General features: G+C 37.6%; 1 protein-coding gene across 3 annotated transcripts in view; it reads left to right on the forward strand.

Moving 5' to 3' along the window:
* The first annotated feature begins 288 nt into the window (after window positions 1–288).
* The window catches only part of ABCA9 (ATP binding cassette subfamily A member 9), a 60,257-nt gene continuing 38,050 nt past the window's right edge, over window positions 289–22,495 (forward strand). The window contains exons 1-15 of one of the 3 annotated variants that reach the window (XM_028112862.2): window positions 289–384; window positions 2,120–2,327; window positions 4,358–4,522; window positions 5,285–5,388; window positions 5,977–6,203; window positions 14,554–14,695; window positions 14,940–15,125; window positions 15,980–16,127; window positions 16,535–16,703; window positions 17,472–17,533; window positions 18,299–18,409; window positions 19,039–19,214; window positions 19,443–19,562; window positions 19,777–19,915; window positions 20,542–20,632. In XM_028112862.2, coding sequence (XP_027968663.2) covers window positions 289–384; window positions 2,120–2,327; window positions 4,358–4,522; window positions 5,285–5,388; window positions 5,977–6,203; window positions 14,554–14,695; window positions 14,940–15,125; window positions 15,980–16,127; window positions 16,535–16,703; window positions 17,472–17,533; window positions 18,299–18,409; window positions 19,039–19,214; window positions 19,443–19,562; window positions 19,777–19,915; window positions 20,542–20,632 — 2,144 coding nt within the window. Of the gene's footprint in view, window positions 385–2,119; window positions 2,328–4,357; window positions 4,523–5,284; window positions 5,389–5,976; window positions 6,204–14,553; window positions 14,696–14,939; window positions 15,126–15,979; window positions 16,128–16,534; window positions 16,704–17,471; window positions 17,534–18,298; window positions 18,410–19,038; window positions 19,215–19,442; window positions 19,563–19,776; window positions 19,916–20,541; window positions 20,633–22,495 lie in introns of those variants that run through there. The other 2 variants (XM_028112863.2, XM_028112864.2) reach the window with 2 other exon arrangements.

Below are 22,495 nucleotides of genomic sequence, written 5' to 3' on the forward strand. Positions count from 1 at the left end.
GTGTTTGGCGAGTCACTCAGCCTCTATGTGTCTCATATCCCTCATCTTTTAAATGGGGAGAATTATAGGATCTATTCCAAAGGTTTCTTATGAGGATTAAACTAGTTGATTTCTTAGTTAACTTGAACTTCCTTTGATATGTTTTTAGCCTTCGGGCTCCTTTTCCTACACATGCAATTGGAAACAGCTGTTACAATGTTTCTTTCTGGTTTGATTGCACAATGTTTCCTATTTCAGACCTTCACATTTACTTCCTTTACTTCTTTATTTTAAAATAAACAGGTCAGAATGAGCAAGAGGCACGTAAGTGTGGGCCAGCAAACGTGGGCTCTCCTCTGCAAGAACTTTCTGAAGAAATGGAGGATGAAGAGAGAGACCTTGTTGGTATGGCTCAGAGTCTATGTCTTCTCATATTTAGAAGAGGAAAATGTTTTTGGGGGGACACTGCAAACAGTTTATCTTCATTATTTAATGTTTCATATATATGTTCTATTGTTAACTAACAGACTGGAAAATTTTCCAAATTCTGGATTTTGCTACAACTTCAAATGGAAGTCCTTTAAATATATTATTATTATATGTCTGACTAGAGGCATTCTTTAAATAATTGATATTCAGAAGCTCTCTGAAAAATAAAGCCATGCTTTTTATTGCAGAAATAATAATTCTTAAAATCTGAACTCATTTGAAACTCATGAAGGGGGGCACCTGGGTGGCTCAGTCGTTCAGCGTCTGCCTTTGGCTCAGGTCATGATCCTGGGGTTCTGGGATCAAGCCCTTCATCAGGTTCCCTGCTCAGCGGGGAGCCTGCTTCTCTCTCCCCCACTCACCCTGCTTGTGTTCTCTCTCGCGCTGTGTCTCTCTCTGTCAAATAAATAAATAAAATCCTTTTTTTTTTTTTTAAAGAAACTCAGGAAGGAATAGGTACAAAAGTTCAGGGTCAAAGTCAAAGAAAGAAGCAAATTTAACCCAGAATTAATCCAGCAAGTAATCAAAAATTTAAAAAAAAACTTCAAAAGACAAATTATAGCACTTCTGCACACTTGACTAAGGCTACAATGTCAATTTGAAAAAAATAATGGGTATATATACAGAAAAAGAAAATGGCATTTTGAATTTTTGCTTCTATTAAGACAATATTTAGTTTCTCCTGATAAGAATGAGCAGATGTACTTTGTGTAGAAAATTAAGTAAATTGAGAAAAATACATTAAAAAAGTTAAAATCACATATAAAATACCCATCGTTCAAGGCTTAGTATATTAATATTTCATTTTATGAACATTGTGTGTGTCTGTGTTCTTTCAACAAATATGTATTGAATTCTTAGATTGACAGTAAATAAAGCATACAAAAATCCCAGCATGGAGTAAAGATTATATAAGTATAAATATAAAAGTTGGATTCTACCCTACATAGATGTGTTACTTCCAACCTTTTAACTGTTTTTAATATAAGCATCACATCTGCCAATTGATCTATCTAGATATAGAGCAACACACATACTAAAATGAGATCAGATGGTAAATAAGATAAATACCTCTTTTAAAGACACTGTGTTTAGAATTGAAAGTGTGTAATAGGGTCTCTTCTTAATACCAGGTTTCAAATGCATTCTGTTGCACTTCCAATTTCGGAATGTTGTCACAATGACAAAGATTTTTTAAAATTCTTTTTATGAGCAGTATTTTGGGATGTTCTTCTTCCTCATATACAGCAGCAGCAGATAAAAATAGGACCCTGCTCCTGTTGATGAGAGATGGAAACCAATTTCATGACACCTAACATTTCTTTATCATCGACACTCAGGTGTGAGCATGACTATAAACCACTGGGCCATTCCTGAAGCAATCTAGCCTCTAACACTCACATTAAAGTATGATAAACTTAGACTCTCAGTTATAATTGGTATCAATGCCACAACTCTCGATGGATGATGCATATATTTCAAAATATGCTAATCAAAAGACAAAAGAAAACGGAAACACTGGGAAACTGGGAGAGAGGAAAAAATGGTCCAAGCTACATAACAAAACTACATGTTTGAAGTTGTTCGCGGATGATTTATCTGTGGATGAGCAGCTATTGATCTGCTTCATTTTTCTCTCATTGCTGTGTAGGAATGGTTTTTCTCATTTCTTCTAGTATTATTTGCATACCGACTTTCCTCCAATTTACATCAAGTTAATGACTTCCCTCAATTGCCTGCTATGAATCTGGGACGTGTAGATAATTTTAATGATTCTAATTATGTGATTGCATTTGCACCTGAATCCAAAACAACCCAGGAGATCATGAACAAAGTGGCTTCAGCCCCATTCATGAAAGGTATGTTCTCTGGCAGTTCTGGGTGTTTTCCTGATTTGCAAAACATACAAATTTATTTTAGGATTTCCTATTACCTTCATTATAGTCCATGTCAAAATGAAACAGGCCGGCATTATTCAAATGTATGTTAGTGAGAAGATTCTGGAAATATTGGACAGTGCTGACAGTATGGTTTTTAAATCTCTTCAACTATATAAAAAATTGAGAGAGAAATTAGACAGTAAAACCAAGAAATCATGGGCAATAGTTACCAACAAAACTAGTTGGTAAGGTGTTTCCCCAAATCCCACAATATAAATGGATGGGGAAAAAGCACCAACAGCCACCAAGTCTACATGGCATCTCCCTCTGGGGTGTTGGGAGAGCAAAGGGAGCAGTGGGGTATCTGATGGACCCGAGAAGAACCCCTTTAGAGGAAGCCAGTACCCATTGCAAAGCAGAGTAGGCAAATCTGCGAACAACTGAAACCATTTTCGGCTACTGTACTAGTAGGGTAGTGTTAGACTGTTATTCCAAAGCTGTTACATATGTAAAGTGGGATATACCAAATAAGTAATTATGGAATAGTCTTTCTCTCTCACCTCTGTGTCTTGGAAACCCAGGAGTCTCAGTACTGGAGGAAAGGAGATGCAGAGGTCTGGGACCGGAAATTGACAGGGTAAAGAATATTGTCGGAGCACCAGGTCGGTGCAGTCGGTTGAGCGTCCAACTCTTGGTTTTGGCTCAGATAGAAAACTCAGGGCTGTGGGATCAAGCCCCGCATCAGGCTCTGTGCTCAGTGCAGAGTCTGCTTGAGACTCTCTCTCCCTCCTCCTCTGCCCCTCCCCCCATGTTTGCAAGCTCGCTCTCTCTCAAATAAATAATCATTTAAAAATATGTTGTCATTCCTGATAGTTAGGAAGCCAGTGATAATGAATAGGTTCTGTCAAAGGGACTCAGTAGTCACCTTGAAGAGACTCCCACTGGTCTAAGTTGGCATACTTTGAGCTTCAACAAGAATAATAAGTGTAGTGATATGAAACTCGTCTAATGTATACATAAAATCCAGGCTTTCATAATTTATTAAAAGAAAAAAATGCTTTTGGAAGATGATACAAAATCAGTTCTTCTTATGAAAATTTGTATATAAAGGGAAGATACCCAGTATTTATCCTGTATGAACTGTACTATTGGATAATTGAACAGATGCTGGAAAGTACTGTTTTATAAATGTTTTCTACTAATAAATAAGAAAACAAATGGTGGCAGTATAATATCACCATTTTGAAACTCCCATTGAATTAATGGATCTAGGCACTGAGTGTCCATGGCTGCTAATAATATCTCCAAACACCAGATCATCAGAAACTCTGATGAAAGAAAACATCACCACATGTAGTCTTGCCAAAGGGATTTGACCAGAGTCTGATTAAGGCTCTGGATGCCACTGCCAGACTGCAGGAAATGCAGGTATTACGAACATGTCAAATTGCACTATAAGCGTGCGTCCATCAGAATCCAGGCTGCAGGGAATTACGTAGTTTAAGTGGCCCGGGTTTGGTCAGTAACAGTCACTAATTCACATGATATCTTTTGGATATCTTGAGAAAACATTCTCCAAACTTAACAATTTTATGCTGTCTTCAGAGGTTTGGCCACATTGACACTAATTGTTACATGAAAGTACATATTTTAATTATAGGATTTGGTTCACATTTGGATAGGTCTGTGTATTGCTAGGGGTATTGCTGGTATAATAGTGGTATTGCTATTATTCCAAATTCAATGCTTTAAATCATTGGTTTAAAAGCTTATTTGGAAAGGCATAATCTGTTTCTTAAAAAACTGATTGCCACATTAACTCTGATTTATCTAGAATGTTAGACACTCCCCCATAGTATGAGTCTCTTATTTAGGACCAGCCCTGCCTTTAGTGAATAAAGAACTTTAACATAATTGAATATGGCCTGCCGTCATTGTACCACATAGAAATCTTCTTACTTATTAGCTACTTTCTTCTTACTTATTAGCTACTTTCTTTCACACGGCAGGAAGAACAATCATGGGGTGGCCAGATGAGAAAAGCATGGACGATTTGGATTTAAACTACTCTATAGATGCTGTGAAAGTCATCTTTAATGATACCTTCTCATATCATTTGAAGTTTTTCTGGGGAGGGAGAATCCCCAAGATGAAGGAACACAGAGACCATTCAGGTAACTTTCCTACCAGAAGAAGGATTGTTTGTTTTTGTTTTTGCTATTATGTCATTAGCCACTAGAGGGTGCATGTGATCTCTGAAGTCCACACAAACCTACGCTGGGTAATTCCTGAACATAAATGAGATTCATTCTTATTTAAATAAAGCCTGTGTTCTTAAGTGTATTGTTTCGTTAAGAAATTATATTTGCGGGCGCCTGGGTGGCTCAGATGGTTAAGCATCTGCCTTCAGCTCAGGTCATGATCCCAGGGTCCTGGGATCGAGTCCCGCATTGGGCTCCCTGCTCCTTGGGAGGCTGCTTCTCCCTCTGCCTCTCTCTCTCTCTCTCTCGTCTCTCATGAATAAATTAAAAAAAAAAAATTCTTAAAAAAAAAAAAAGAAATTATATTTGCTATTATTCCTGTGCTACTCCTAAATATAACCTGAAGGAAAGATTCTTGCTCATTGAATCCCAAATGTTAAAAAAATGTAGTGCTTTCTTGGCAAAAACAGCAGAGGAACAAACCTCAAAAAAACATTCTTGGCTAACTGAGAGAATAATAGATTAAGTAAAAATTATTAATAACTGGTCTTAACAACATTAACAAAACAATTCTGGTGTATTCTTCTTGGGTGCGCTCTTCAAACCTCACTGGAGAAGTCCTACCATACACTGTATTATTGTGGACTTCATTTTGGAACATTTGATGTTTTGATTTTCCCTATACCAAGATCGTCCCATCCCATCATAAATGGTTATGTTCTTCTTTTATGAAAGCTCATTGTCAAGTGATGGATGAAAAAATCACATGTGAAGGTTCAATGTTCTGGGAGAAAGGCTTTGTAGCTTTTCAAGCTGCCATTAATGCCGCTATCATAGAAGTGAGTATTAAGTTAAAGAAAACTAATTGCATTGTAAATTACATTTTGATGCATGGTGCTACAATGGATTGCCCTACCTTAGCATTTAATTAATTGAGTCACTTAATTTATTTGGCACAATACACTGAGCAACTGCTATATGTAAGCCATTACACTAAGCACTGAGGATCAAGAAATAAGTAGAACACAGATACTTTTCTCCCGTGATCCTGGATAATGATGGGACAGAAATGTGGATGTGAAGTCACAATAAAAGTTGAGGTTCTATCATGGAATTATACATGCTGTGCAAGGCAAACAATGAAGCAGAAGATACTCTGAGAAATATCAGGGAAGATGACTAACTGAAGCAACATTTCAGTTGTGCCTTCAAGCCTGAGTAAAATTTTGTCTAGTGAAGATGGTAAATGGGAATGTTCTAAGGAGTCAGGACAGAACTTGGAGTGTTTCAGGAACACAAGGAGCCAGATTATGATGAACATATATATTTAAATGTGGAATGCACATAATTTCTTATAACTGAGAGAGAACACACAAGGTTATAATTGGTGTGATGATAACAATGTGTTCATTGATACTTTCCCTTAGATCACAACAAATCATTCAGTGATGGAAGAGCTGATGTCAATTACTGGTATAAATATGAAGATATTACCTTTTGTTGCCCAAGCAGGAGTTGCAACTGATTTTTTCATATTCTTCTGCATTATTTCTTTTTCTGCATTCATTTACTATGTATCAGTCAATGTTACACAAGAAAGACAATACATTAAGTCATTGATGATGATGATGGGCCTTCAAGAATCAGCATTCTGGTAAGTTACATGGCCACAACCTATCATGCAACATAGATAAACACAACAAGCTAGCTGGTTGGACTCCATAAGCCTATGAAGTATCATATTTAAACTTGATTCTTTCCTAAAGCAGTGCATTATTAATGAATGGAATAGATTCAAGTAAGCATGGTAAATAAAACTTTTCATACTTCTTTAAATTAAAGAAAGCCTGATCCCATAGATGTCTGCTGATACCCAAGTCACTAAGCAATAAAAATGATGACTCTCAGTCACTAGTTGCAAGACACGAGTGCACCCAAATATGTAAGAACTTGAGGTTTCTAATGTTTGATGAAATACATTTCAGATATTTTGTGAGATCGGGTGGTTGATACTGCCCTCACATTGAATGATTCATCACTCTGATGACACTGATGGAAAAAAAGCCCATTGTGCCCTTTCAGCACAGAGCTTCCTTGGTGGAGGACTAACAGAGTGGTTAGAACACAGGCTTGGGAGGCAGGAAGCCATGGGTCTTCTCCATCTGTGCATTACCATCCTAAACAAGCTACTTAATTTCTTAAAACTCAGTCTCTTTTTCTGTGAAACATTGGTAATGGCATCTGTCTCTCATTGGCCATGACGATTAAAGAAGGGGATGTATTTAAAGTGCTTTGCATTGAGCATAACAAAAATTAAACGCTCAATATTAGATGACAGTTGATAGAAATTTGGGAAGGGTCAGAGTCTGAGAGGAGAGTCGTTGTAAGTTAAGAAACCAAGGAGTGAGGGATGCCTGGGTGCCTCAGTCAGTTAAGTGTCTGCCTTTGGCTCAGGTCATGATCTCAGGGTCTTGGGGTCCCTGCATTGGGCTCCCTACTCACCCAGGAGGCTGCTTCTCCCTCTCCTGCTCCCCCTGCTTGTGCTCTCTCTCTCTCTCTCTGTCGAATAAATAAATAAAATCTTAAAAAAAAAAAGACAGAAAGAAACAACAACAACAAAAAAAAAAACCCCAAGGAGTGACTCTCCAACTAGCAACAAAAAAAAATTTAATGGGTTTAGCCAAGGGATGTATTTGAGATATAGAATAGTAAAAGCATGAATTCTGGACTGAAAACGTCATGGTTTGCGTTTGGTTTCTTCATACACTAATGTTATTCTCAATGGTAAACAAGATTTGCAGAATCTACAGAATAGCTCTGGACATATGCCATGTACTCTTTAAAAGGACATTAGGGGAGGACAAGATGGCAGAGAAGTAGGAGTTTCATCTGGTCCTAGGAATTTGGCTAAATAGCTATCCAACCATTCTGAACACCTGTGAACTCAACTAGAGACCTAAGAAAAGAATTGCTTCAAAACTACAAACAGAAAAGTGACCACTTTCTGCAGGACAGAATGACAAGACAGAAAAACTCACCTCAAAAAAGAGAACAAGGGGCAGTACTGATGGCTAGAGACCTAATCAGTCTGGACATAAGTAAAATGTCAGAACTAGAGTTCAGAATTATGATTATAAAGATACTAGCTGGGCTTGAAAAAAGCATAGAAGACACTAGAGAATCCCTTTCTGAATAAATAAAAGAACTAAAATCTAATCAAGTCAAAATTAAAAAGGCTATTAATGAAATGCAATAAAAAATGGAGGCTCTAACTGCTAGGATAAATGAGGCAGAAGAGAGAATTAGTGATAAAGAAGACAAAATGATGGAGAATAAAGAAGCTGAGAAAAAGAGAGATAAACAACTACTGGATCACGAAGGGAGAATTCAAGAGATAAATGATACCATAAAGCAAAACAATATTAGAATAACTGGGATCCCAGAAGAAGGGGGGGCAGAAGGTATATTGGAGCAAATTATAGTGGAGAACTTCCCTAATCTGGGGAAGGAAACAGGCATTCACGGAGGCCCAGAGAAACCTCCTCAAAAATCAATTAAAATAGGTCAACACCCCAACATATAATACTGAAACTTGCAAATCTCAGAGACAAAGAGAAAATCCTAAAAGCAGCTCAGGACAAGAAGTCCTTAACCTACAAGGGTGGAAACATTAGACTGGCAGCAGACCTATCCACAGAGACCTGGCAAACCAGAAAGGAGCGGCATCATATATTCAGGGTGCTAAATGTGAAAAATATGCAACCAAGAATACTTTATCCAGTTAGGATGTCATTCAAAATGGGAGAGATAAAAAGCTTCCAGGACAAACAGAAACTAAAAGAATTTGTGATCACTAAACCAGTCCTGCAAGAAATATTAAAAGGGATCCTTTAAGCAAAGAGAGAGCCCAAAAGTAACATAGACCAGAAAGGAACAGAGAGAGTATACAGAAACAGTGACTTTACAGGTAATTTAATGGCACTAAATTAATATCTTTCAATAATTACTCTGAATGTAAATGGGCTAAATGCCCCTATCAAAAGATACAGGGTATCAGATTGGATAAAAAAGCAAGACCCATCAATATGCTGTCTGCAAGAGACTCATTTTAGACCCAAAGACACCTGCAGATTGAAAGTGAGGAAGTGGAAAACCATTTATCATGCTAATGGACATCAAAAGAAAGCTGGGGTAGCAATCCTTGTATCAGACAACTTAGATTTTAAACCAAAGACGGTAATAAGAGATGAGGAAGAACACTATATCAAAATTAAAGGGTCTATCCAACAAGAAGATCTAACAATTGTAAATATTTATGTACCTAACATGGGAGCAGCCAATTATATAAAGCAATTAATAACAAAATTAAAGAAACACATCGATAATAATACAAAAATAGTAGGGGACTTTAACACTCCACTCACTGCAGTGGACAGATCATCTAAGCAGAAGATCAACCAGGAAACAATGGCTTTGAATGACATACTGGACCAGATGGACTTCACAGATATATTCAGAGCATTCCACCCAAAAGCAACAGAATACACATTCTCGAGTGCACATGGGACATTCTCCAGAATAGATCCCATACTGGGTCACAAATCAGGTCTCAACTGGTACCAAAAGATGGGGATCATTCCCTGCATAATTTTGGACCACAATGTTTGGAAACTGGAACTCAATCACAAGAGGGAATTTGGAAAGAACTCAAATTCATGCAGGCTAAAGAGCATCCTACTAAAGAATGAATCGGTCAACCAGGAAATTAAAGAAGAATTTAAAAAATTCATGGAAACAAATGAAAATGAAACATAACTGTTCAAAACCTTTGGGATGCAGCAAAGGCAGTCCTAAGAGGGAAGTATATAGTAATACAAGGCTTTCTCAAGAAACAAGAAAGGTCTCAAATACACAACCTAACCCTACACCTAAAGGAGCTAGAGAAAAAACAGCAAATAAAGCCTAAACCCAGCAGGAGAAGAGAAATAATAAAGATCAGAGCAGAAATCAATGAAATAGAAACCAAAAGAACAGTAGAACTGATCAACGAAACTAGAAGCTTGTTCTTTGAAAGAATTAACAAGATTGATAAACCCCTGGCCAGACTTATCAAAAAGAAAAGAGAAAGGACTCAAGTATATAAAATGATGAATGAAAGAAGAGAGATCATAACCGACACTGAAGAAATACAAACAATTATAAGAACATATTACAAGCAACTATATGCCAACAAATTAGGCAATCTGGAAGAAATAGAAGCATTCCTAGAAATGTATAAACTACCAAAACCGAACCAAGGAGAAATAGAAAACCTGAAAAGACCCATAACCAGCAAGGAAATTGAAGCAATAATCAAAAATCTCCCAACAAACAAGAGTCCAGGGCCAGATGGCTTCCCAGGGGAATTCTATAAAACATTTAAAGAATAATTAATACCTATTCTTCTGAAGCTGTTTCAAAAAATAGAAATGGAAGGAAAACTTCCAAACTCTATGAGGCCAGCATTATCTTGATCCTAAAACCTGACAAAGACCCCACCAAAAAGGAGAATCATAGACCAATATCCCTGATGAACATGGATGCAGAAATTCTCACCAAGATACAAATCAATAGGATCCAACAGTACATTAAAAGGATTATTCACCATTACCAGGCGGGATTTATTCCTAGGCTGCAAGGCAGGTTCAACATCTGCAAATCAATCAATGTGATACACTACTTTAATAAAAGAAAGGACAAGAACCATATGATCCTCTCAATAGATGCAGAAAAAGCACTTGACAAAGTACAGCACCCTTTCTTGATTAAAACTCTTCACAGTGTAGGAATAGAGGAAACATACCTCAATGTCATAAAAGTCGTTGGGCATCTGATTTGGCTCAGGTTGCGATCCCAGGGTCCTGGGATTGAGGCCCACATCAGGCTCCCTGCTCCGTGGGAAGCCTGCTTTTCCCTCTCCCACTCCCCCGCTTGTGTTCCCTCTCTCTCTGTGTCTCTCTCTGTCAAATAAATAAAATCTACACACACACACACAAAAATCCATATACAAAAAGCCCACAGTGAATATCAATGGGGAAAAACTGAGAGCTTTTCCCCTAAGGTCAGGAATATGACAGGGATGTCCACTCTCACCACTGTTGTTCAACATAATACTAGAAGTCCTAGCCTCAGCAGTCAGGCAATAAAAGGAAATAAAAGGCATCCAAATCAGCAAAGAAGAAGTCAAACTCTCACTCTTTTTGCAGATTACATGATACTCTATGTGGAAAACCCAAAAGACTCCACCCCCAAATTGCTAGAACTCATACAGGAACTCAGCAAAGTGGCAGGATATGAAATCAATGCACAGAAATCAGCTGCATTTCTATACACTAACAATGAGACAGAAGAAAGAGAAATTAAGGAGTTGATCCCATTTATAATTGCACCAAAAACCGTAAGATACCTAGGAATAAACCTAACCAAAGAGGCAAAGGATCTGTACTCAGAAAACTATAGAATACTCATGAAGGAAAATGAGGAAGACACAAAGAAATGGAAAAATGTTCCGTGCTCATGGATTGGAAAAACAAATATTGTTAAAATGTCTATGTTACCTAGAGCAAATTACACACTTAATGCAATCCCTATCAAAATACCAAAAACTTTTTTTCACAGAGCTGGAACAAGGAATCCTAAAATTTGTATGGAACCAGAAAAGACCCCGAATAGCCAAAGGAATGTTAAAAAAGAAAAGCAAACCTGGTGGCATCACAATTCCGTACTTCCAGCTCTATTACAAAGCTGTCATCATCAAGACAGTATGGTACTGGCACAAAAACAGACACATAGAATGTCAATGGGACAGAATAGAGAGCCCAGAAATGGACCCTCAACTCTCTATGGTCGACTAATCTTCAACAAAGCAGGAAAGAATATCTGATGGAAAAAAGACCGTCTATTTAACAAATGGTGTTGGGAAAATTGGAAAACCACATGCAGAAAAATGAAACTGGAACATTTTCTTACACCACACACAAAAATAGACTCAAAATGGATGAAAGACCAAGATGTGAGATAGGAATCCATCAAAATCCTAGAGGAGAACACAGGCAGCAACCTCTTCGACGTCGGCCATGCAGACTTCTTGGTAGACACATCTCCAAAGGCAAGGGAAGCAAGGGCAAAAATGAACTATTTGGACTTCATCAAGATAAAAAGCTTTTGCACAGCAAAGGAAACAGTCAACAAAAGACAACCCACAGAATGGGAGAAGATATTTGCAAATGACAGATAAAGGGCTAGTATCCAAAATCTATAAAGAAATTAAACTCAATACTCAAAGAACAAATGATCCAATCAAGAAATGGGCAGAAGACATGAACAGACATTTTTCCAAAGAAGACATCCAAATGGCCAACAGACACATGAAAAAATGCTCAACATCACTCAGCATCAGGGAAATACAAATTAAGACCACAATGAAATACCACCTAACACCAGTCAGAATGGTTAAAATTAACAAGTCAGGAAACAACAGATGTTGGCAAGGATGTGGAGAAAGGGGAACCCTCTTACACTGTTGATGGGAATGCAAACTGGTGCAGCCACTCTGGAAAACAGTATGGAGATTCCTCAAAAAGTTGAAAATAGAGCTACCCTATGACCTAGGAATTGCACTACTGGGTATTTACCAAAGAGATACAAATGTAGTGATCCAAAGGGGCACCTGCACCCCAGTGTTTATAGCAGCGATGTCCACAACAGCCAAATTGTGGAAAAAGCCCAGATTTCCATCGACAGATGAATGGATAAGGAAGATGTGGTGTATATATACAATGGGATACTACTCAGCCAGAAAGGATGCGAGGAAGGAAGGAAGGAAGAAAAAGAAATCTTGCCATTTGCAATGACATGGATGGAACTAGAGGGTATTGTGCTAAGTGAAATAAGTCAGAAAAAGACAATTATCATATGATCTCACTCATATGTGGAATTTAAGAAACAAAACAGGGGATCATAGGAGAAGAGAGGAAAAAATAAAACAAGATGAAATCAGAGAGGGAGACAAACCATAAGAGACTCTTGATCATAGGAAACAAAGCTGAGGCTTTCTGGAGGAGAGTGGGGTGGGGGGAATGGGGTAACTGGGTGATGGACGTTAAGGAGGGCACGTGATGTAAAGAGCATTGGGTATTATATAAGACTGATGAATAACCTCTGAATGATCTCTACCTCTGAAACTAATAATACATTATATGTTAATTGAATTTAAACTTAAAAAAACAAATAATTAAAAAAGAAAAGGACATTAGGCACTGTTCAGTTGGGTAGGAAGACCCCACATTTTTAATGCTGCCAATTTAAACCAAATTTATTTTTTTTCCCCAGAAATATTCAAGTAACTGAGTGTAAAAGTGGAGAAAGTGGATTGCTGGTTTGATCTAGAATGGGAGTTTTCCTGGTTCTCTTTTTTTTTTAATTCTGGAGCTCAATACTGAAGAAAATTTTGCTCACTATATTTTTTTTAAAAAAATAGAAATCTACAGAGTCAGAGAAAAGTAAACAATATGATAAAAAGAAAGGAGAAACCAAATAAATCCAACAAGGGAAGGTTAAAAAAAAACAGGACTTTTCCTGTGTAAGAAAAGGCTGTAACATTCTATTGATACCGCATATGAATGAAATTAGAAGTTTATGGGACACAGAGAGATGAACAATCTCAGAGGAACAGAAGTGATTGAGCAAAGAGCATTGTTACAATTAGGCAAGACTTCCCAAAACATGAGGGCATTTAAACTTTGAAGTAAAGAAAGTTAAGTGTTCATCGTGGACTTGTTATAAACCAGTGGCCACATTAAACACATAACATACAATATTTTGTTTCATTCTCTTATTATTTTTCAATAGACAATAAGGAAATTTAAAGAGATTCTACCTCTCAGATCATATAGTTACAGTGCAGCACAGAAAACCTGAACCTACGTCTGTATGATTAGAAAGCTTGTTCTCTTTCCCCTATAAAGAACTTTCTTCCTGTTTCTTTGGCATTGATGGCAAGAAAAACATATCTGTGTATCCACCTGTCTTTCTGTATCTCTGTATTTCTAAGCCTGTGTATATCCGATCTATACCTAATCTATATCTGATTGTCTATATCAGGGGTTGGCAAACTATGGCCCTTTTTTGAACAATCTGCAAGCTAGGAATGGCTTTTATGAAAACACCTAAAAAAATCAAAAGAACAATAATATTTTTTATTAAATGATTTTATTTATTTATTTGACAGAGGGAGACATAGCAAGAGAGGGAACACAAGCAGGGGGAGTGAGAGAGGGAGAAGCAGGCTTCCCGCGGAGCAGGGAGCCCAATGCGGGGCTTGATCCCAGGACCCTGGGATCATGACCTGAGCCGAAGGCAGACGCTTAATGACTGAGCCACCCAGGCGCCCCAAAAGAACAATAATATTTTGTGGCACACAAAAGCATATGTGAAATTCAAACGTCAGTGTCTACAAATAAATTGTTATTGGAGCAAAGCCCCGTCATTTGAACATTGTCCGTGCCCACAAAGGCAGACTTCAGTAGTTGCAAGAGACCGTATGGTCTGAAAAGCCTGGAAGATTTACTATCTGGCTCATCAGAGAAAAAGTTTGCTGATCCCTGCTTCATTGTCTGGTTTTTGTTCATGGTGTTTATACTTTACTGAAAGAAGAAGTCCAGAACGGACATGTAGGTCGTAGATGTTTTCCCAGAAAACTGTTCCCAGTTACCCTCATTATATGACTCAGTCTATTTCTTTGTTTTGCAATTAGTCACCTATTTTACCTGTGTACTTATTGTCTACCTTCCCCGGTAGCATATGAACTTTGGGGACAGAGAAGTTTTCTAATCTCTTAGCTCTTGATATAGGGTAATCCCTTTACTCTTGATATGGGGTAAGCTTCCCAAATCATTTGCAGAGTAAGTGCATAAATAAAGTGATAAAGTACCAGCCCTTGAACTGATGCTACGTTTCTGTGCTAGGCTCTCCTGGGGTTTGATGTATGCTGGTTTCATCTTTATTGTGGCTACTTTGATGGCTCTTATTGTAAAATCTGCCCAAGTTGTCGTCCTAACTGGCTTTGTGGTGGTGTTCACCCTCTTTCTCTTCTATGGCCTGTCTTTGGTGAGTTGGTAAATTTAATCTCTCTCTCTCTCTCTCTCTCAGAGAAACCAGTCATTTCTCACCAACTCTGGTCACACCTCTTCTGTTTCTGTTTGCAGTATATGAGTATTTGCATGAGACAGTATCTGGGGGTGGGGGTGGAGGATTGGATGTTATATATTTTTATATTATGAAATTCTTTTTATTATGCTACTGATGATTCTCAGAGAATTATATACTACCTGAAGTTTTTCTCTCCTCTCAGATAACTTTAGCTTTCCTGATGAGCGTGTTGATAAAGAAACCTTTCCTTACTGGATTGGTTGTCTTTCTCCTTACTGTCTTTTGGGGGAGTCTGGGATTCACTGCATTATACAGACATCTTCCTGCATTTTTGGAATGGACCTTATGTCTTCTTAGCCCTTTTGCTTTCACTACTGGAATGGCTGAGGTAAGAGTTAATATAACTATTTCATTTTTTACAGAACATTAAAAAATTCTCTCTGAGGAATTCATGCTCTATGTTCTAAGCATCAAAATTCTCATCCGCTTTTGTAAAGGTGCACATCTAAGGTATCAGGTTTTTCATTTTTCTCTCTCAGCGTAACTGGCTTTATTTTAAGTCATTCATATAGGTTGATACTCCATTATCGATGTGGTTCAGCTTTTACTTTCAATGGGTTGTCCCAATGAACAATTAACTAATTTAGTGCACAGGAAACACGACCCTTAATATTATTGCAAGTATTTGTAAACCAGGAATTCAATGGAAATAAATTTTTATTTTTAATTGGCCAGTTGTACATGAAATTGAACCTCTTCTCAGAAAATTTAATTCTAGGTGTGACATTGTAACTGTAAAATGCTATGAAAGGTTATGTTATGTATAAACTCATTGTATTTCACTATAATAAGAAATTATTCTTGTGACCACTGAAGTACTTTCAGCTTTTCATGTTCTTACTTTCAAATAGTATCCCCTTTCTAGAATGTCCCCTCTGCCCCCATCCTACACCTGATGAAATCCTTAGGCAAACCCTCCTTTGAGTTTTTACTTCCCAGAGGATTTGCCTACTTTTTCCCATGGGTCTCTAAGTCCTTAGTACCTACTTCCACTAACTTCCCAAATTGCTTTGTAGCTAGATGGATTCACTGCTATGTCTTCCAATAGATTGGAGCTCTGTGAAGACAGGAACTGTGTTTTATTTATCTTTTCAATCCCAGGGTTTAGCAGAGATAAGACAATAATAATTCTTAATACTCTATTTATCTTTTTAAAATTCAATGTATGTATCTTTTTTCCAGCTTATACATTTGGACTATGATGTGAATTCTAACATCCATTGGGATTCTTCAGACAACCCATACCTAATAATAGCTACTCTTTTCATGTTGGTTTTTGATGCTCTTCTGTATTTGGCTTTGACATTATATTTTGACAAAACTTTGCCCAGTAAGTAGTAACCTAATTGCCATTCAATGCAATTTCATTCCGTGCATTTCTATAAAATAACTGTCTACAACATAGTGGGTATAAACTATCAAGCATTTTTTTCCCCCAAATTTCTAAAATGAGCCCAACGGTATTCTGCACTTTGCTTATAGAATCGCTTTCTAAGATCTCATTCTACCGCAATACTTTAAATTGTTTCTTTTTAAAAAGAGACGCTTGCAAGGGATGAAGGATAATTGTACTATTAGTGCTTATATTAGCGCTAGATGAAGAAAGCTAGTGCTTGGGACCGGATCTTAAGGGTGTCTAAATACTTCCCAAAGCAGTTGCCTTGACAAGCTGTCCTGAGGTCACTAATCCTTAAAGTGGTGACTGATGCAATGTTCAATTGCCTCCTGTTCGCGTAGCTGAATATGGACATCGACGTTCTCCTTGGTTTTTTCTGAAATCCTCTTTTTGGTTTCAACACCAAAGGGCTGATCATGTGGCCCTTGAGAATGAAATAGATTCAGATTCTTCATCCAACGACTCTTTTGAACCAGTGTCTCCAGAATTCCACGGGAAAGAAGCCATCAGGTAATAAATAAATCACACAAATTGCAAAGGGAGAACAGGTCAGAGACCAGAGGTCTCTCCAGCAAGATACTGGTGTGACAAAGATTTCCAGGGTGCTTCTTTGTACCCACCTACGTCCAGGCCATTCCACTTGTGAAATGCCACCATTAATGTTAAAAGCACTTTGCTTTCCCACATTGTCAGCGTTTTTATTTACGAATATCTTATTGCAGAACGACAAACATCAGGGAATAAATAATCTTCATATTTCCATTTCTCTCATTTTCTTTTTGCTCTCTTTTTGGTGCTGTTTTCTCTCTGTGACTGCTGTCTTTACGACAGACGCTGTCATCACATCCCTCGTCATTCTTCTCCTTTTCTCTGTGATTTACTCTGTCTCTCTCCTCTTTGCTTCCTGATGAAGAATAGAAGGAAGAGGCAGGTGATGCAGAAAAGGGGAGATTGGCATCCAGAGAGATGGGAGGAAAACCTAAGTTAGGGTACTCATGCCATGCATGTCTTCCCTCTGAGATGATAGATGCGTGTTATTCAATGCTGATTGCTTTGTTTCCAAACAACTAGAAATCCCTAACTTCCCTGGGTCTTTGCTCAACCTTTGTTCATCATTCAATTTGCCATTGTTTCCTCAGGAAAGCCTTTCCCATCACCTGGGCCCGCGTGAGGGAAAGAGCTCCCAGAACTTTCTCACAACTCCAAAGACTTGAATTCTCAATCCTCTGTCTACTTCCACGGTGTCCTTAAAACATTTTCCTCTTTCTTTTTTTTCAGAATAAGAAATCTTAGGAAAGAATATGGAAAAGGAAATCATGAAAAAGTAGAAGCCTTGAAAGGTAATGAGCTAACATCATATTTACGGCTGTTTGATTTGGTGACTATGCCTCATTGTTGTGCTGTCTTCGTGGGGATAAAGAACTGATATATTCCAGACACCACAATTCTCCTTCATTTCAACACATTGCGTTTCCTTCTGAGTGAATGTAGAAACATAGAACAATTTTAGAAAGTCAGGGTGTGCCATCGATACCTTACAGGTTTGAAAGATGTATGGCTGCATCATGAAGTTCTTTATTTTCAACTCGTCACACTCCCTAATCCTAATAAATGATCTTTATTATAGTCAGCCTATTTGTAATGACAAAACTGCCCTTATCCAAAAAATTGTTAATCACATAATAATATAATCATGACAATGCTATAGCTTTAAAGTTTGTATCATAGGAGATACAATTTTAAAGGGAAGGATTTGGGGATGGATTTTATTTTGAATATTGCTAGCCAAATATACACATGCTATAAGAAATTATAAAAGTTTTGGAGAATGTGGGGCACCTGAGTGGCTTAGTTGGTGAAGTGTTGGACTCTTGATTTTGGCTCAAGTCATGAGCTCAGGGTCCTGAGATCGAGCCCCACATCGGGTTCCACACGCTGCATGGAGTCTGCTTGAGATTCTCTCTCTTCCTCTCCCTCTGCCCCTCCCCCTGCTCTGCTCTCACTCTCTAAATAAAAAAATAAAATCTTGAAAAAAAATTTTTTTTTGGAGAATGTAAAGTTAACATGTAGGCTCTGAGTGGAATTTCTTTTTGTAATAATGCCAGGTCTGGTATTTGACATATATGAAGGCCAGATCACTGCCCTCCTTGGTCACAGTGGAGCTGGGAAAACGACCCTGTTAAACATGCTCAGTGGACTGTCCATCCCAACATCAGGTGAGGAGATAATTAGAGGCAAGAACATGGGCAAATAAATTAACTCTGCATTTTATTAATTAGTTTTATTGGTTAATTTCAGTAGTTAGTAGTTTCATTAACTCCTAGTCACCCTCAGGTACTTAAGACACAAGTTTCACAAGTTTCTTCAAGTTATTCTTTTAATAGATGTATGTTCTGTTTATTTAGGAAAATCTTGGTGGTTTAAATATTTCAAGATAAGTAGCTTTATGAATAGTCACTCCAACTGGTTCAGATAAATTGTGAACATTACATTTTTAGTCAATAGTGTATTCCTTATAGATCCTGTATGCTTAAAAGACTTTAGTGTTTGGAGGCACCTGGGTGGCTCAGTCGTTAAGCATCTGCCTTCGGCTCAGGTCATGATCCCAGGGTCCTGGGATCGAGCCCTGCATCAGGCTCCCTGCTCAGCGGGAAGCCTGCCTCTCCCTCTCCCACTCCCCCTGCTTGTGTTCCCTCTCTTGCTGTCTCTGTCAAAAAAAAATAAATAAAATCTTAAAAAAAAAAAAGACCCTAGTGTTTGACACCCATTGTTTTTCACTTTAAAACATCTTAAATGAACCATGGCATGTTATCCTGTTGCTAACTGTCAACTTTTCTGCTTCTAGGTTCAGTCACAATCTATAATCACACCCTTTCGGAAATGACTGACTCCAAAACCGTTAGCAAGCTCACTGGAGTCTGTCCACAATCCAATGTGCAATTTGGCTTCCTCACTGTGAAAGAAAATCTCAGGCTCTTCGCTAAAATAAAGGGGATTCAGCCACATGAAATGGAACAAGAGGTAGAGGAACATATTAGATGTCACACAACCGTGAACATGAAATCATTTATCTAGAAAGTTCTAAATGTATTTGTGTTATTTCTGCATGGTGCATCATCAAAAGGGCAAAAAGGCCCTTGGCAATGAACAGCAAAAGGATTGTGTTTTTAAAACAAACATGCTGGGTTTTGGACTAAACATCCTTTTCTCTTCTCTTCTCTCCTCTTCTTTTCTTTCTTTTTTGGTTAGATACAACAAGTTTTAAGGGACTTGGAGATGGAAAATATTCAAGATATTCTTGCTCAAAATTTAAGCGGTGGACAAAAAAGGAAACTAACTTTTGGGATTGCCATTTTAGGAAATCCTCAGGTAAGTCGAGCCCTAATTATTGGTGAATGAGCTTGAGGACTGTGGAACTAGTGTATTCCATCCGACTGCATTTGCAAATGGTAAATATAAAAGAATTGTTCAAGTGAAAAATTAAGTAGTAAGATATTTCTCCCAAACACTTTTACACATATATTGCTTTTAAAAAAAATTTACCTGAAAGTGGAAAATGATTTTATGTTTCCCTACTGTTCAGGTTTTGCTATTGGACGAACCAACTGCTGGATCAGATCCTCTTTCAAGGCACTGTGTATGGAACCTCCTAAAAGAGAGGAAATCTGATAGAGTCATTCTCTTCAGTACCCAGTTCATGGATGAGGCTGACATCCTGGCTGGTGAACTTTTTTTTTAGATTCCACATATAAGTGAGATCATAGAGTATTTGTCTTTCTCTTTCTCTGATTTATCTCACTTAGCCTAATGCCTTCAAGTTCCATGATGTCCTTTCATGGTGGTTTTCGGTTTTCTCTCATGTGTCTTAGTGAGAAATTAGGGACATGAGTGAAATATGTGTAGATAAGTTCCAACACACCTGCTGTGGGTGTATGTGTGACTTTCATGAAGACAGGAGATTCTTGCTGTTGTTCATTTGAAAGTCTGCATCTCCATGTACATTGTCCCACAGATGTATTCTGATCCTATTGCAAAGCAATTCGTTGGTTGTAAATGTATAGCATACTCTCAAATGTATATTATGTTTTATTCAGTAGGAATGTCAGTTGGCTTGAAACAGATCCTCCCATTGTATGATAATTTTTCTCAACATACTAGAGAACAAACTAACATATCATTTAAGTTATTGGATAACAAAGAAATTGGCTTACATACGACCAGAATTAGAATGCAAATATTTTAGTGGGTCATGCTCCTAAAATGCATTATTTGTTAATGGATTTGTTCTTTTATAAACAGTGAGAGGATAACCTCTTGATACAATGCTTTGTTTTTCTTTTCTGCTTAGATAGGAAGGTGTTTATATCCAATGGGAGGCTGAAGTGTGCGGGCTCTTCTCTATTCCTGAAGAAGAAATGGGGCATCGGCTACCATTTGAGGTACCACCTGTGCTGTTGGAGACATATTAGAACATGTTGCAGACAAGAGATCTCAGTATTAGTATGTGAAAGTAGGCTACAAAATTATTAAGATCCTTTCAAGAGCGCTGTGTTAAAACAACTGATCTCTTTCTTAGCTAGAACGAAGGGCGGGTAGGACTGTAGACATGGAGACTACAAGGATGATTAAGCTCAGTTTAAACAACATTTTTGGAAAATATTTTCACAACACATTGTTTGCAAAGAGAAATTTAGTGACATTCCATCCCTCTCTCAACATTTTTCCAATGCTTCTTTTTGTTCATCGTGACAATTTCAAGTCTCCTCTCTGTTTCTGACTTCATCTTCTCCCTTCTTTTCTATCTTCTCTTCCTGATAGTAATTAATATCATTATTAATTATTATTATTATTATTAAGTAATGTCTATCACTTATTCCATATTGGCTATGCTCTAGGTTCTTGCTAAGATATTTACATATGGGATACTCATATAATCATATTTAATGCTTCAGATAACTGTAAGAAGATGTTATTTTCAGCCTCTGACGTGTCAGGGAGTTTTAGTAATATACCCAATTTCACATTACTTAAAGTGGTAGAATCTTTGGGCCAAGATTACAGGTGTGATATGAATCTCTCCCTATACTTCCTGCTAAAATATTAGTATTTCTTTTTTTTTAAAGATTTATTTATTTATTTTAGAGAGAGAATGAGAGAGAGAGAGAGAGAGCATGAAAGGGGGGAGGGTCAGAGGGAGAAGCAGACTCCCTGCTGAGCAGGAAGCCTGATGCAGGACTCGATCCTGGGACTCCAGGATCCTGACCTCAGCCAAAGGCAGACACTTAACCAGGGGCCCAATCTTAGTGTTTCTTAAAAAATAATTTAAGGCACTTCATCCTCAGAGGTTAAATGTATTCCATACATTATTTACTGAGGGTTTAATCTGATCAAATCTACCATTCCATCATAATTGCTTGGTACAATCTAATTGAATCAATACCTTCCAACTAAAATGGACCCCTCACTGTTTTCTAAGTATGTTCTGTGGTTTAGTTGTCTTCTCTCTGCTGGAGGTAGGACGTCTGTTGGACATGTCTTCTTCCAACCCATTTTAGCCAAGTTCAAGTCTTATCCATTCTTGAAAGTCTTTTTTGAATATTTTCTCCTTAATAAGCCTCCTCTTTTCTGGAACCCGGGCAGCACTATTTTGAATTGTTGCCTCAGGCAACTTAATTAACCAGTCTTTGATCCTCAGTAATTTCATTTATATAATAGCAGTAGTAATACCCACATTGCTTAATTGACTTAACTTCCCTCTTCCTCACTTCTTCTATAACATGCCGCTTTATATTACTGCTATGTTCCAAGCTCCCCTAGGGAAAGTTCTCTATTCTTTCTGTTTGGGATCCTGGATCATGCATTGCACAGGGCCTTGTAAACACAGAATAGTTTTATCTAAAATTGATTTTTTAGGTTTGTGTCATCAAAGTGATGTCCTCATCATTTGATAGCCTCAGTAAATTTCAGTGGATGTGACTAATAATGGTGCTTCTAAAATTTGATGATTCCATGAAGAACTTGACATGTTCTCACCAAGAAGACAGATCAGCTTTGACTTGAATAAATTTTGGACAATAAAAATGATAAAATCGGCTAACATATATTGAAGGTTTACTTAGTGCAAGGCTCTGTGTGATCACATGCATAGTTTATATTAATCTGCCTTTTGAAATTCTTTGAGAGCTGAGTATTAGAACACTGATTGGAATTTTAATGGAAATTTGATACTGGAAGACCTTAAGCCTGAGTTCTGGAATGTGGATCTGTGGGACATTAGGACCATGTTCTTTTTTTTTTTATTT

This window comes from Eumetopias jubatus, unplaced genomic scaffold (genome assembly GCF_037043125.1).
Source record: "Eumetopias jubatus isolate StellerSeaLion01/CBP00866 unplaced genomic scaffold, mEumJub1_p1.0 scaffold_10, whole genome shotgun sequence".
NCBI lineage: Eukaryota > Metazoa > Chordata > Mammalia > Carnivora > Otariidae > Eumetopias > Eumetopias jubatus.